The sequence below is a fragment of the Typha angustifolia genome, chromosome 6 (genome assembly GCF_048772165.1).
Source record: "Typha angustifolia cultivar Huaian chromosome 6, ASM4877216v1, whole genome shotgun sequence".
In the NCBI taxonomy this organism is placed as follows: Eukaryota; Viridiplantae; Streptophyta; class Magnoliopsida; order Poales; family Typhaceae; genus Typha; species Typha angustifolia.
This window is the reverse complement of record NC_133244.1, coordinates 9,868,827-9,884,441: the sequence shown is the minus strand read 5'-3', so window position 1 is coordinate 9,884,441 and position 15,615 is coordinate 9,868,827. Positions and strand designations below refer to the sequence as shown.

General features: G+C 37.9%; 2 protein-coding genes across 2 annotated transcripts; one reads left to right on the top strand and one right to left on the bottom strand.

Moving 5' to 3' along the window:
- Positions 1-957: 957 nt before the first annotated feature.
- LOC140760808 (starch synthase 3, chloroplastic/amyloplastic-like) lies at positions 958-12,990 on the top strand. The gene is made up of 16 exons (XM_073097826.1): positions 958-1,301; positions 2,011-2,074; positions 2,154-3,563; positions 4,511-4,725; positions 4,898-5,168; positions 5,861-6,036; positions 7,146-7,253; positions 7,720-7,829; positions 8,769-8,871; positions 9,453-9,620; positions 10,222-10,350; positions 10,624-10,806; positions 10,979-11,110; positions 11,210-11,321; positions 11,724-11,847; positions 12,534-12,990. The coding sequence occupies exons 1-16, from the start codon at positions 1,218-1,220 to the stop codon at positions 12,661-12,663; spliced, it is 3,519 nt and encodes a 1,172-aa protein (XP_072953927.1). The 5' UTR covers positions 958-1,217; the 3' UTR covers positions 12,664-12,990.
- Positions 12,991-13,450: 460 nt separating this feature from the next.
- On the bottom strand, positions 13,451-15,393 carry LOC140761322 (transcription factor MYB92-like). The gene is made up of 3 exons (XM_073098598.1): positions 14,825-15,393; positions 14,051-14,702; positions 13,451-13,704 (listed from the first exon to the last, which is right to left on the bottom strand). The coding sequence occupies exons 1-3, from the start codon at positions 15,119-15,121 to the stop codon at positions 13,451-13,453; spliced, it is 1,203 nt and encodes a 400-aa protein (XP_072954699.1). The 5' UTR covers positions 15,122-15,393.
- Between the last annotated feature and the right edge of the window lie 222 nt (positions 15,394-15,615).

The window sequence follows — 15,615 nt, the reverse complement described above, 5'->3', positions numbered from 1 at the left end:
GATTAACATAAGTTTGCCTTTTAGTTATCCTGGATTAATTTGTGTCATCTTTAAAAAATAAAAAAAAAAGAAAAGAAAAAACTGTACATGTTGTCTGGCTCTCGAAAGTCTCAGTTCGCTAATCTTGGGTGGACCCGCTCCATGCTGACACTGAGGCCATGCTCGTATCGGAACTTAACATCTATTCTTCTTCGAGGCTATCTGTCATTGAGTCGGTAGTCGGATAGTGAAGCTCTGAGCCTTATCCTTCGCCACGAATATGAGGTTGGCTTCATGGCGGTGTAGCCATGGAGGCATATCTCTATTCATTCTCTCCACTGTTTCAGAAAAAAAAATCAAGGTTTTTCTTCTATTTGGTCCTGTGTTGGCTTCTTTCTGGCATTTTGTGTATGGATTCCTTGGGTATCTAGTGGGATACCAAAGAATAAACTACTTTTGTGCTCCTTTTGGGGTAATAAAATTTGCCTTTTAGTTACATAAAAAGGTATCAGTCCGAGATTAAAAAATAAAAAACAAATAGTAGTCCAATGTTTTCCTTTCCCACTAACTAGCGGATACATAAATCCAATTATTTTATCTCTTATTATATCGGTAGGAATTTTCTGAATCTAGATATATCATGATTATGCAATTCATAAACATAGATTTTATCGAGTTGAAAAAGATATATATAGTAAGAGTTATTGGACTCTTAAATCACTGTGAGATAAGCCAAATCACCTCAAAATTTCATTTGATATCTCAACCTTATGAAGAGATCTCTGTGTACGTACTGTACTAATTACCTAATTCTTATCCTTTTCTTGGGACTAAAAATTATAAATATGAAAACAATCGACGGCGATTTCAGTAAAATTATTCTTTGGGAGGGTTAGTTTGGTTAAAACCTGTCGCATACTCGCTTACTTCCAGAGAATCCCGTGTATTATTATTATTATTTTTTATAATTATCTACTATGGTGAGGCTGCTGAAATTTTGTCCGCCCATTCATACCCTCGCTCAAAAACCTAGAATAATTCTCGCCCTCTCGAAACCAGATACAGAAATTCTTTTCCTATTTCGTTCACGAATCCCATCAATACCCATTATTCTTTTATTACCACTCTCACAAGACTCCTGCTCGTTGCTTGAACCAGTTTTCCCTTTTTTTCCGGGTTCTATCAGCGATCGAACGCTTAAGAGAAGGGCTCTGGAGTGTTAACCTCGAGCTGTAGCAATGGAGCTGGTTCTCCAGCAGCAGAGGCCACCGATGGAGTGGCCCAAGTACGCGATCAGGCCGGTCAGTGGATTCTTCACCCAAGTAAGTGTTTTTCTTGGCGAATTTCTCTCCTAAATGCCTTGTGTAGGTTGTTGGTTTCAGTTTTACTTCATGGGATTTGCTTGTTTTGTATCATGGATTGGTTTCATCCATGAAAGCCTCCTCCTTTTGGGTTTTCCAGTGAGCTTGTTGGACCTTTCACTCAAGTGAGTGCTATTCTTGGCGAGCTCTTTCTATCCAATCTTGTCTGGATTGTTTGGTTTCAGTTCTACTTGGTGGCTTTTGGTTATTCTTCTCTCATGAATTGGTTTTTATCCATGAAAGCTTCCTCCTTCCGGGGTTTTCAGAGAGTTTTAACTGATGTTAGTTTACTAGTTTCTTGGGTTTTTGTTGCTGGGAGTTGGATTATTCACGAGATATTTTTGAAATATACTTGGGTAATTTTTTATCATTATTCTGCATCTTGGCTTGCCTAGACGGGTAAAGACTGTCTCTTCCTATTAGCAAAATTTCGCTCTTCTTGATTGTTCTGGGATGCCCGTTTGCATTTTCCTGGCGTCAGTTCTTGTTCCAGTGGATATAGCTCTGGGAAGCTTGTGCATTTGATTGATGCATTGACCTGGAGTTTTGGTGATAAATTGAATTGTATTTTATTGTTCTGAATTCTATCCTGTTATAGAGACAACATTTACTGGAACCTTTTTCCTTTAGCTTTTCTGCTATTCATTTCTCCTTCTATCTTTTGTTTCAGACTGCAGTGCAGTGCAAAGATTTTAAGGGAAGGAGGATTATGCCCTGCATCATAGCAAGTTCAGGTAAGTGTAGTTACGTGGTTCAAAGGTACCTTTTCCTCCTTTATTTTTCCCTATTTCTCTGTTGAGCTGTACTCTACAGAGTATTCTAGGAGGCGACCAAGAAGAAACTCAATTCCTAAGACCAAGGGCTCTACTCCTAAAGGATTTGCACCCAAACCAACAAGCACCCAGAAGAAAGATCAAAGTGATATTAAAGAGACTATTGCTGGAGAAGGAAAAGTTGTGTCTGATTCAGAATCAAGCATTTCGAGCACTGCTGTTCCAAGGAGAATAGATGTACTAGAGGAAGTGGAGGAACAAAGTTACGAAGAAGATGGAGTTAATAAAAAATCTTTTCTAAAGGTGCCTTCTGCAGCCATTTATAATGAATCTAGTGAACAAGGTTCTTTAGTTGGGGGTGATGGAGATGAAGCACGTTTGAGTGCGCAAACTCTATCTGTCCGTGATAGTTTTGATGAAATTGGAGAAGGAAAATTGACAGGCTTGAAGAGTGAAATGGATGAACAAAATGCTGACACTGAGCATCATGTAACCATCACAGAAAGAGCTTCAAGTTTTGGATATAATGAAGAGGTGGAAATGGAAGTGATGTCTGAGCATGATGGAGATATTGCTCAGGAAGAGGAACTTCATAAAGTTGATGAGCATCCAATGGAGTTGGAATCAGATGTGGATGACTCAATATTGAGTAGGAAAGCAGATATGGATGCACAAGCACGTAAGAAGATCTTAGAGGATCTCGCTGAGGAAAATTTTAAAAGGGGGAACAAGGTATTTATTTTTCCAACCAGCATAAAGTCTGATCAAATTATTGAACTTTACTTAAACCGAAGCTTATCAACCTTGGTAAATGAACCTGAAGTTCTGCTTAGTGGTGCATTTAATGGTTGGAGGTGGAATTTTTTCACAGAGAAGTTGCACAAATCTGATCTTAACGGGGATTGGTGGTCTTGTCAACTTTATGTACCCAAGGAGGCCTATAGAATAGATTTTGTTTTCTTCAATGGTGGTGATATCTATGAGAACAACAACTCAGAAGATTATTTTCTACCTGTGGAAAGTAGAATGAATGAAGAGGCATTCGAATATTTCTTGCTTGAAGAGAAACAAAGAGAGCTTGAAAGGATTGCCACTGAACAAGCTGAAAGGGAAAGACAGGCTGAAGAGCAACGTCGGAAGGAAGAAGAGAAGGCTGCAATTGATGCCGATAGAGCACAAGCAAAAATAGATGTTGGTAGAAAGCGGGAAATTTTGCAACGCCAGATGAAATTAGCCATGACATCTCTTGAAAATGTATGGTACATAGTGCCTAATGTATTCAAAGATGGGAAAACCGTCAGATTATTTTACAACCGAAGCTCTCGTCCACTTGCACATGCTACAGAGATCTGGATTCATGGAGGTCATAACTGCTGGAGTGATGGATTGTCTATTGTTGAAAGACTTCTTCCTGCTGAGAAAAAAGATGGTGATTGGTGGTATGCAGATGGTATGTATGTATATGGTTTATCCTTTGCATCAACCAAGATTCTCATATATCTTGTATCAGAAAATGTCGCAACGTGCCAACAATGATAGGATATACATGTCTTGGTTCAAAGAAAGGATCCAAGAGCCTGATTAACGTATAGAGTATAAGGAAAGAATTGTGACCTTGTAAAGAATGCAATTTGGTGAAATACACTAGTAAGAAAATCACGTCATACTTAGTTCTGATGATCTTCTTATTGTGAGTTTTACATGCTTGAGGGATAAATAAGTTTTGAAGTTTACTCTATGATCTATGATCTGATAGATAAATGGAGATATATTAATATGTACCTCTATATGAGAATCTTGGTTTTGGAATGGCCAAGAGTTGTATTAATCATCTTGGTAATACAATGGAAAACCAATTCTTCTTTATGTCATGGAGATGTTTACATTAGCTAATTCCTTTACAAGGGCATTGGTGAAATAGTTTGGAGGAGAAGAGATACTTGCTCATTGTTCATATTGAAATTAACAAAAAATGCAATAGATTTCCCAAAGAAGCACTACGCTTTTGTTCAGATTGCATTAAGAGGTGCATGGAACAACTTTGCATCTATTAGTTCTCGTCTTACCATAAGCATTATGTTAATCTAAGGCAGCAATATATATCATTGCGCTAGTTATATCCTGCAGGCAATAGTTCTTATTGCATCTGCCCAATCAAATTAATTTGCTTGTACATATCTATCATAGTAAGTACTGCGGAACTGCTAAACCCTTTCTATGCTATGTCATTCACAAATGTCCAGGAGTAAATAGTTCATGGTGAACAAAAATTGCTATTACTTTAATTCTTGAGAGTTGAATAGAGAATAAATAAATTAATGGCTTACATGGTACTTGAAATGCATGGAAGTCTAAAGAAAGGAGGATCTATGACACTAGATAAAATGGTTTTTGCAGTTGTTATACCTGATCGGGCACTCGTACTGGACTGGGTTTTTGCTGATGGCCCACCACAAAGGGCAATTGTATACGATAACAATAGCTTACAAGATTTTCATGCCACTGTCTCAAAGTGCATGTCTGAAGAACTGTTCTGGGTTGAAGAAGAAGAAAGGATCTTCAGAAAGCTTCAACAGGAGAGAAGATTAAAGGAGGAGTCTGTGCGTAAAAAGGTCAGTATGGGGAGTTGATCTTCATATACAGTACCTGCATCCACTATTATCCTTAGAGACTGTACTTCCGGATCTATATGAATATACATGCAAAATGTACATGTTCATTGGATATCCATCTAAAGGGATATTTTGATTCATTTTAATCTTTTTGCCTTTTTGGTTCTTGCAGGCTGAGAAGACTGCACAGATGAAAGCTCAGACAAAGGAAAGCACAATGAAAAAGTTTTTATTGTCCCAGAAACATATTGTGTACACTGAGCCACTAGAAGTACGAGCTGGGAGCACTGTTGCAGTTCTATACAATCCCTCCAACACAATTTTAAGTGGGAAGCCTGAGGTTTGGTTTAGATGCTCATTCAACCGTTGGACTCACCGTAATGGTCCTTTGCCACCCCAGAAAATGGTGAATGCAGAGAATGGTTCACATCTAAAAGCGACAGGTGAGAGTTGTTTGATACTTGGATATAAGTCATCACTATTTCTCTTGATTCTTGTTCTGAATACATGTTAGTTCTATATAAGTTTTGTCTATATCAATTTTGCTGCAACTTTAACCATAGCTATCTTTTAAAAGTAGCTGTTAAATAATGGCTAATTTTTTTGAGACTTTGTTATGTTATGTAAATCAAGGTTCTCCTGCTTCCTAGGAAAAGAAAGTTGCAGTAGAAAATCCTAGTTCCATTAATTTCATAAATGTAAAACATTCTGCCCCCGCCATGCCATAAACATTCCACTTTCATCAAATATAAATATAACACACAGCTAAAGCGGTTTTCCACCTGAAGGCAGTATGCCTTAAATTTATGCGCATAGAAACTTATGCATGTGAAGGAAATAAATCTGTTTGAATATCTTGATTAGTGTTTAAGAGGCGTGAGACTTAAGGACTATTGGCTTACATATGATCTACACAAGTACACATTGTCTTATTTCTAGGTTATTTGGTTGTTAATTGTTATAAATCACTACCAATGGCTTGATCTTTGAATTAGATGCTGCACTGCCGATGCCCAGTTATATGATTTCTGCTCCAAATTCTCCAAACATAATTGTAATTTTGGATGATGCCCTATTTCCCACTAAATTGTTTCAACTTACTTGCAAGCATGAAATGTCATTAGTTTCTTTGCAGTTATGATTCCAGCGGATGCCTATATGATGGACTTTGTTTTCTCCGAGAGAGAAGATGGTGGAATTTACGACAATAGAAATGGGATGGACTACCATATTCCTGTTTCTGGAGGAATCCTGAAGGAACCCCCATTGCACATTGTTCATATTGCTGTTGAAATGGCACCTATTGCAAAGGTAATTCTCATAAATGTGTCTCTTATACCTCTTCATTTGCTAGCTGGAGTGCTTTATACTTTCCGTAGGCAAGCAATTATGAACAATGTCATTTATCGATCAAATTGGGAACATTTATTGAGAAACATCTTCCAAGTTCCAATCTACAGAGGTAAATTATCTCTTATAATATCTAAAGAAGCAAGATTAAAAAGCAAGCTCTTGCTTTCACTTCTGGTTCTTGAACAAGGAAAACAAAACTTTTTAGTGGTTTCCCATTTGGTTGATCAAATTGGGAACATTTATTGAGAAACATCTTCCAAGTTCCAATCTATGGAGGTAAAATTCAAACACATGATCTTGCTTTCACTTCTGGTTCTTGAACAAGGAAAACAAAACTTTTTGGTGGTTTCCCATTTGGTTTGGTAATTCCAGTTTCTGTATTTTTTTCGATATGTAAAAAGTTCATTGAAATGATATAAATCCAAAAACCTAGAAAGTACAGGAAGAATAAGAAAAAGTATGAATATCTTAAGGATAAAGAAGGTGGTGGAAACATCTTCTACATCCTCACTTTGAGCAGCAGCTACTAATAATGCTGTGACGGTTGGCAGAGCGATTACTACGCGTAGCAGATGTGGCAGAGCCACTGCTCCGATTTCTGACAACAACCATTATTATTATTTTTTGTTCCTTCCAGTTGCAGTTGGTTATTATAGTTCCAGGCATTCATTTGGACATGACTATTGTATTATAGTAATGATACTGATGGAAAAGGAGGAAGATCCTTTCATCAAAATTCATATGCACTTTTTATTAAACCTCTCAGCCACATTAAACATATAATATGAGTGGTACTGCTGAATGTGTTTTGCAATTTAGAGCTTCATAATCACACAGTTAGATGTTACAAAAGATTCTTGAGATCCCATTTAACCATCTATTTGCGTTAATTGCTTGTCTGTTGGATTCCACACCTTTGTTGGCTTTTATTTTCTGACAGTTTGATAATGTGATAATACATACCCTGCTAATGTCTTTTAGGTATCTTTCAGACATTGGTATCTTATTGCATCATTGTGTAAGCTTGTACTATGATTCTTCATTTTACCATGTCCAACTTCTTACAGGTTGGAGGTCTTGGTGATGTTGTTACAAGCCTTTCTCGTGCTGTTCAAGATTTAGGTCACACTGTTGATATTATTTTCCCAAAGTATGACTGTTTGAATCTTAGCAATGTAAGTTCTGTCGCTCAGCTTTCTTTCTGGATGTTTCTTAAATATGTATGTCAGAAAGATAATGTAAACATATCTCAAAAGTGAGGACTTCAGCAAGACACTAGTATTCAGTTCCATAGGGTTGTCCAAGTCTTTGTTTCTTTTAACTTTCTCGATTTCTATTTTCTCATTGCAAATTTTAGCAAATAGATTATTTTATGCCACTTCATACATGTAGCTTCAAAGATACCTTTCACCCTGAAGTTGTTCCAAGTATGAAAACTTATACTCCATCATTTTGAGTGATTGAGTATTTTATCTTGCTGCTTATTTTGATCAAACAACAATGTATGAAATTGATGGTAATAAGTTGGCATATCCTGTATTATGCAAGTTTAATGATGTTATTTTTACTGACCTTTTGGTACATCATACAATGCATATCTAGAATGGAGCTTTCTTACCAATTTACCTTTTTCCAAGGTAGGTAAAAGACTTACAATTTCGTCAAAGCTTTTCTTGGGGTGGAACAGAAATCAAAGTTTGGTTTGGAAAGGTCGAAGGCCTTTCTGTGTACTTTATAGAGCCTCAAAATGGGTATGTATGCAACTAACTTTTACCTTTGCAATGTATTATTGGTTATTCCCAACTTCTGCTTGCTTAACTTAGGGCTTTTAAGATTCTTGTAGTTTCCTATCTTTGCATTGCATCATTATGTTGGACTTGGGAGTTAACAATACTGCTATCTTAGGCTCTATAACTTAATTACTTCCAAGAAATGACATTTTCCTGCGGCTACTTCAATCACATTACCTTCCCAGTTCTATTTTAAAATGAGGTAAGCTTTAAAACCGCTGGCAGCAGAATCACACCTGTTTGCTTGGATATCATTTTGAACAAAAAGCTGTCCTTTTGGACCATCTCATAAGTGACAATTTGCTTCGTTGATTAACGGAGATTACCAAACTTGTATACAACTTAATGAGTTCTTCCAATTCACCATATATTACATCATTTCTCATTTCTGATTTTGTACATCTGAATGTGATAATTACAATCTATCCAAACAGATCCAACATGTGCTGGTCAGAACATACGTTGGCGTTGCCTTTATCACTGATAAAGCAGAATGACTTTAATAGTCCCATGTATCAAGAATAGAAGCTAACCTGATTTTATGCTAACATGTGTTGCTATGGCATAGAATAATCAAGCAAGCTTGAGTCCATTTGACATAAGAGCTTGCCGTCTCTTGCTATCCTACACCAACTGGAATTACAATGCCTATGTCTTACCAACAAATAGCTGTTCCACACTATGTCAATCCTTCAAATCAGCATATGGACATGTTGGTTTGGCTATGAAATGTATCATAGCTGTAAACAAGTTGGCTCATAAATGCATACATATTGTCACAGCATTTCTCAGTTTGACATTTTTTTTCTTTTCTGAAAATTCAAGAAAGATTGTCGGAGAAATATTCTTTCATGCACTAGGTCAGTATTGTGAAGAGCATTATGACATTTTCTCGTGCAGAATGTTTTGGGTTGGATGCATATATGGAAGGAATGACGGGGATAGATTTGGTTTCTTTTGTCGCGCTGCACTTGAATTTCTACTCCAAAGTGGATCTCATCCTGTAAGTCACAAGAGATAGGTGCACATAAATAGCATTGCATGTCATGATTTTGAAATCTTTCTCTGCTGTTCAACCTTTTAGTTAAATCAATCAGAGGTTCACAATTTTATTATGATATTATATGCTGTATCATACTACCTCAGTACTCGATTAGTTCTCTTTAGATCTACTTTATTTCCATGTGTTCAAATGTATGCCATAGTATGCCATCTGAAATAAACGGCTGTGTCAATTCTGTATAATAGGCAATTGACATTGGGACCTTCATCGTGAAGTCTGTTGATGATAATATCTTGAAATTCTGTCAGCCAACAATAGATTTTGCATTTCTTTTGTATATTTTACACATACCATAAATTTACTTTGAGCATTGTCTTCATTTAAGAACAAAACAATATTTAGGGCAACATATGATAAGTTGGATTTCCAATGTAAACCATGCAGCAAAGTTTTGAGGTTCTGTTTGCTTTAGTACTTCCACTTGATTTGTTTTAATTGTGTGGAAGTAGTATTCATTTTTAAACTTTTTCTTCTTTCTTTGTTGATGTATAGATTTAATTTATGGTTTCTTCTGTTGTCAGGATATTCTACACTGTCATGATTGGTCCAGTGCTCCTGTTGCATGGCTATTTAAGGAGCATTATAGGCATGGGCTGAGCAATGCTCGAGTTATCTTCACGATTCACAATCTTGAATTTGGGATACATCATATTGGTAGAGCAATGACATATGCTGATAAGGCTACAACAGTTAGTACCTTGCTTTTGTTAATTATTTTAGTAGATTAGTTTTATTTATCAAGAACTTTTATGCTCTATCGATGAGGTAAGATATTGGGAAGCTTCACTATTTCTTTATGTCAAAATATTTAGTTTTGCTTGCTCTTTTTATGGCTTCCTTCTTTCATTGATTGCCATGTCAGAGGAGGCGAGTAACGATGTAGAGCATCATTGCAAAGTCATCGCCCTCCTCTCTCTCTCTCTTGTGTGGCCTAACCAAGGTTGAAGACGGGTTTAATTTCTCTTAATGGGTTGAGAATAAAAAGATTCATTTTGCAGATCTAACTTAAAGTAGTGGATGATGGTAATGTCAGAGATGATTATTGGTGATTGAAGCTCCCTCTCCCTTTCTCCTTCTCTTTTCCTCTCCTCTTCCTTCTCCTTCTCTTTTTCTCTCTCTTGCATGGGGTAGCAATGGAGCTTTATTCTTGCGGCACGGCAATCCTTGCCTTATTTTGTATGATTCAATATCAGTGCTATCTGAATAATTTTGAACAGCCTAGTTTTTCTTTGAGTTGATTTTTCATATTTTTGCTTACTTGTTCTCAATGAACACATTCATTTTCTGCAGGTCTCACACACATATTCAAAGGAGGTTTCTGGAAATCCTGCCATTGCTCCTCATCTTTACAAGTTTCATGGTATTTTAAATGGGATTGATCCTGATATCTGGGATCCATACAATGACAAATTTATCCCTGTATGATGCACCTCTCTCTCTCTCTCTCTCTCTCTCTCTCTCTCTCTCTCTCTCTCTCTCTCTCTCTCTCTCTCTCATCATAGCTTGCACCATGAAAATTAATTTGCGTGTCCTAAGATTTTAGTAGAACTTGCCATTTGGTCAAAAGGATCAACCCAATCCAAATTCACATCTAGCTGAACATTCTAAACTTATTCTTTACCTACTTTGTCCTAGAATAGCAAACCTGCATTTAGTTTATATTTTCAACAGTATCCTTTGTTGTCATTTTAGGTCTCCTATACGGCAGAGAATGTTGTTCAAGGTAAGAAGGCTGCTAAAGAAGCATTGCAGCAGAGGCTTGGATTGAGGAAATCTGATTATCCTTTGGTAGGAATAATTACTCGCTTGACAGTTCAGAAGGGAATTCACCTTATTAAACATGCTATCTGGCGAACTCTTGAACGCAATGGACAGGTGCTCTACCAACCCTTGATGCCTCCCCTAAATACTGCATATATTTCTTAGTCATTCTTCACTAGGTTATTATAGCTTTTTTTCATTAAGATGTTCGCAATCTAATTCTCAGTTTTCAGCTAACGTAAGTTTATGTGAATATCAGCATGTTCATTTTTTATTTGGACTATAGGTTGTTTTGCTGGGCTCAGCTCCAGATCCTCGTATACAAAATGAGTTTGTTAATTTGGCTAACCAGTTGCATTCTTCACATGCTGACCGTGCACGCCTTTGTTTAACCTACGACGAGCCTCTGTCACATTTGGTGAGAATTCACTAGCCATACCAGTTGATCCTATGTAGCATTTTCCTGTGGTATGTTAGTAGGACTGTATCATTATATTAATCCATTTCTATGTACCAGATATATGCTGGTGCAGACTTCATTCTTGTTCCATCACTTTTTGAACCATGTGGCTTAACCCAGATTATAGCTATGCGATATGGTTCCATCCCTGTGGTTCGTAAAACTGGAGGTGAGAGTTCAGTTCTCCTTCTATCTTCTTCTTAATGCTGCATCTACAAGTATCAGTGAAGACAACGACATGAGATAAGAATAGATAAATGATTTACTTGTATATTACATTTAGATATCTTATGAAATATTGAGTATCTGTATAGACCTATCATATGCTATAAATTACATAAGTGCCTATTCAGTTCCACATAGTAGGGATGAAAAGTGATTCCTTGCAATACTTGGTTTCACGTTACCAATTGTTCTTCTATTTATTACTGCTTGATGCATAAAAGTTGTTATAAATGTTCTTTGCATTTATTGGAACATTTGCAATCTTATGGACTACAATATGCCCTATGTCCATTAATACCAAATAATAATTTAGAAATTAAAAATTATTACCTTTTGCATTTTCCAGGACTTTATGATACAGTGTTTGATGTTGATAATGATAAAGAGAGAGCTCAAGCCCAGGGTCTTGAACCAAATGGGTTTAGCTTTGATGGAGCTGATTCTTCTGGTGTGGATTATGCTCTCGACAGGCAAGTAGAGTTATAATACCTTGCTGAGTAACTTCTGTCTTTCCATTTCATTTCCAAGTGTATATCTATACATATGAGCTTTAAAATGTATAATCTAAAAGTGTTCATTCTGGAATAAAGCAGGTTTGAGTTTATTGAATTTAATGCATCTTTCCTATTTCATCTGCTCTCCCATGCTATAGAAGTGAAACAGGGCAAGTATATATTGTTTTTTCTCAAGTTTTTCCCATATAATGGCAACCATCTATTGCAGCAGCAATTGTTCTTTTCATACTTACTATTTGGTGAGCAAGGGGCTATAACAGTAAAAGGAAATCCATTTCATTTTCGACTTGCAACTCAAGTTAATGTTTGAGAAGTCACCATAAGGTTATAATAGGTGTGCGCTGTGTACATCATCAGTTGACCGTAGAACGATTATCTTGTTCATTAGATCCACTTTACCTTCATCTACTTCTCAGTTAGCTTAGTATCCTGTTTATCTCTTTCCTCGAAGTGGTGAAAGAACCCAGAACACTGGTGTTCCCATGTTTGACTCAAATTCTTTCTTGGAAGACAAAACATCTTTAGCAGCTAGGTGGGACCACTGAGAGAATGGGACTTGTTTGATGTAAATAGTTCATTGTTGAACGAGTCGCATTGCTCTATTTTTCTTACGAGATCTATTTGTTTCATCAATATTTCAGAGCAATCTCTGCCTGGTTTGATGGTCGCGAATGGTTCAACTCTTTATGCAAGCGCGTAATGGAGCAAGATTGGTCTTGGAACCGTCCTGCGTTGGACTACATTGAACTTTACCATTCATCTCGCAAGTAGAAGATGAAGCAGCAAAATGAATGGTTCTCAGACAAATTAGCTTGGAGTATTCATCTCCTATGTAGAAAATGAAGCAGCAAAATGAATGGTTCTCAGACAAATTTAGCTCGGAGTATTCATCTCGCAAGGAGAAAATGAAGCAGCAAAATAAATGGTTCTCAGACAAATTAGCTTGGAGTATTCTTTTAGGACATCTTTGTACAGCGTTTGTTCTTTGCATTCATTCTTCTCAGTATGTAATCAAATTTACTTTATTTCTCTATTGTCGGTCTATATTACACTATTCAATAATTCATAGCTCCATTGTGGAGTTGGTTAGTTCATACATTTTTGGACTGCAGTGAATCTTCAACCAAGTATAATTTGGCAATTTTTTGCTAAATTTATTGTGATATATTTTCTCCAGACGTCTTTTTTTTTTTACCCATTACATTCTTGATCCAGATCCACAAATTCTTGATGATTGTGTAACTAAAGAGTTTTAGTAAGCTTGTTGCTGTATAGCAAACATACAGTATTATAAGATAGCAAAACAGTCAAGATAAATAATGGAATCCAAATAGTTATTACAAATTAGTTCGACTTCATACCATTAGTCAACTTGATCAAAGTTCACGAATCCGCAAGCAATCCTGTCTCTCTCAAGTTAAAATAAGCCGGAAATCTCAAACACAATCGTTCATATCGCCATATATATATATATGTATATGTATATATATATATATATATATATATATATATATATATATATATATATATATATATATATATATATGAGATTAGAGACTTAGAGGAGAGATCCAATGCTCCAACCTTGGCACTCCGACGTGATGGGCAGCGATGAGACGAACTGCTGCATGTCGAGCTCGAAACTCTCGTCGGTTATGACCGACGACGGGCCGTTGGAAGCTTCGCCGCTGTCGTTGTTGAACCATTCATGGATTGATGTTGTTGGTCTTGGGTTCACAGTTGGGATGATGTCAGAGATGTAGGTGACGTCTTCGGCAGAGTTCTTTGCTGGTTCCTTCTTCTGCATGTTTCCTGCATGGTTCGGATCAATAGGTACATTTTTAAAAAGATCCTAACGAGGTAAAGATGTTTTCTATGTTGTCATCTTAGGCTCTTTGTTTCTGAATGAAATCTAGCGGGCATATATATATATATATATATAGAGAGAGAGAGAGAGAGAGAGAGAGAGAGAGAGAGAGAGAGAGACCTGTAAGTGAGAAGTACTCATTTTTCAGTTAGTTAATCGTTAGACTTTAATTTTAAGAACTGCCAAGTTTAAAGCATATAAAGAAAGAAATAGCAAGGTTATTTAGATGCTATGCAGGTCTAATATTGGAGATTAGGCTATTGAATCCAAGTGCACAAATGGCAATCTCACCGTTGAAACAATCCAAATCGACCAACTTGGCAGCAGATTCCATGGGTCTTCCTCCTTGCGGTGTTGCGCCGCCATTACCTCCGCCGCCGACGTGGACCCACCTGGAATTCAGCTCTTGAGGAGCAAGCCCAGGCAAAGATCCAAGTCTCTGCAAATTCCCACCACCTGGTTCCTCCTGCAGCAATGCATTCATCATCCCACATCCACCACCACCACCACTACTACCACTACCACCATCCCCACTACCCTGGCCGGCCGCCATTGGAAACAATTGGTTCGAAGGGAGCTCCATCTTCGCAGAGAAAGATGACAAGAGAGGACGCGTGTTGGCCCCGAAATCCCCCAAACCAAACCCCATGTCTTGCTGATACATCTGCATCTCATGGAGCTGATCGGAGAAATGGAACTGCTGGCCCAAAAGTGGAACATTTGTGACGCCGCTCGGGTTTAATAGGAACTGGGCATTGCCGTTGTTGGGCAGAGGAGAATGCGGCCTGTCGGAAATGGGTAAAGAGTTGAAGCTACTACTATGGCGATTGATCCCAACCTCGCGCTCGATCTCCTGCGGGTAAAGCGAGAGCCCTGCGCGCTGCCGGCGCTTGAGCCTCGTGTTCCAGTAGTTCTTGATTTCGTTATCCGTCCTCCCGGGCAACTGCGAAGAGCAAGAAGAGAGGTCACAAAGGCCGGATTTTTGACACGACATTGGAACGTAAGATTGGATTTTGGGACGTTTGGTATAGATCAAAATCGGATCTTGGGGGATGAAAGATTTACGTGGGAGGATATACGAGCCCACTTGTTGCCGAGATGGGCGTGGAGGCGAAGGATGAGGAGCTCCTCGTCGGGGGAGAAGGGTCCCTTCTTGAGATTGGGGCGGAGATGGTTCGCCCACCGGAGACGGCAGCTCTTGCCGCATCGAGAGAGTCCGCTCTGGCGCTGCACCGCGTTCCAGTTACCCTCCCCATGCTTCCGCACGTATTCCACCAGGATCGCGTCCTCCGCCGCCGTCCACGGCCCCTTCTTTAGTCCGCTCCCCTCGCCACCGCTGCCGTTGCAAATGCTCTTCGTCATCCAAGGTTGAATCTTTCTTTCTATCTCTCCGCCCCTCTCTCTGTCTCTTCCTCTCTGTCTCTCTCTGTCTCTCTCTGTCTGTCTCTCTCTCTCTCTCTCTATGTATATCTCCTCCCTTCCTACTCTCTCTCACACACAATGTACGTAGTAGAGAAAAGAAGAAGTTATATAGCTAGATATATTACGTAATCCACTACTGTGTTCTTCTTTTCTTATAAACGGTTTGGATTGAGAGAGAAACGGAAGGAAAGAGGGAGACAAATTCCTATTGATCCTTCATTCCTGGTTCTTGGTATTTTGGATCAACACTCTGAATTATTATAAGAGAGTTAGATAGAAGAGAGATCAGGATAATAAAAAAAGATTCAAAAAGGGAAAAAAAAAAAGAAAAAAGAGAAAGAAAAGAATGCTCTTTTTTCTTTCTTTATTATTCTTCTTCTTCTAATAAAGAAGAGATTAAATAATCTTTCAGTTATGGGCGGAGAAAAAGAATT

Excerpts from the sequence above, each read along its gene's own strand:
- LOC140761322 (XM_073098598.1), bottom strand. The coding sequence starts at position 15,121 with ATGACGAAGAGCATTTGCAACGGCAGCGGTGGCGAGGGGAGCGGACTA. Across the intron at positions 14,703-14,824 it reads GGGCTCGTATATCCTCCCAC|TTGCCCGGGAGGACGGATAA; the intron begins GTAAATCTTTCA and ends TGCTCTTCGCAG. Across the intron at positions 13,705-14,050 it reads CGATTTGGATTGTTTCAACG|GAAACATGCAGAAGAAGGAA; the intron begins GTGAGATTGCCA and ends CGAACCATGCAG.
- LOC140760808 (XM_073097826.1), top strand. The coding sequence starts at position 1,218 with ATGGAGCTGGTTCTCCAGCAGCAGAGGCCACCGATGGAGTGGCCCAAG. Across the intron at positions 7,830-8,768 it reads TTTATAGAGCCTCAAAATGG|AATGTTTTGGGTTGGATGCA; the intron begins GTATGTATGCAA and ends TTTCTCGTGCAG. Across the intron at positions 8,872-9,452 it reads TCCAAAGTGGATCTCATCCT|GATATTCTACACTGTCATGA; the intron begins GTAAGTCACAAG and ends TTCTGTTGTCAG.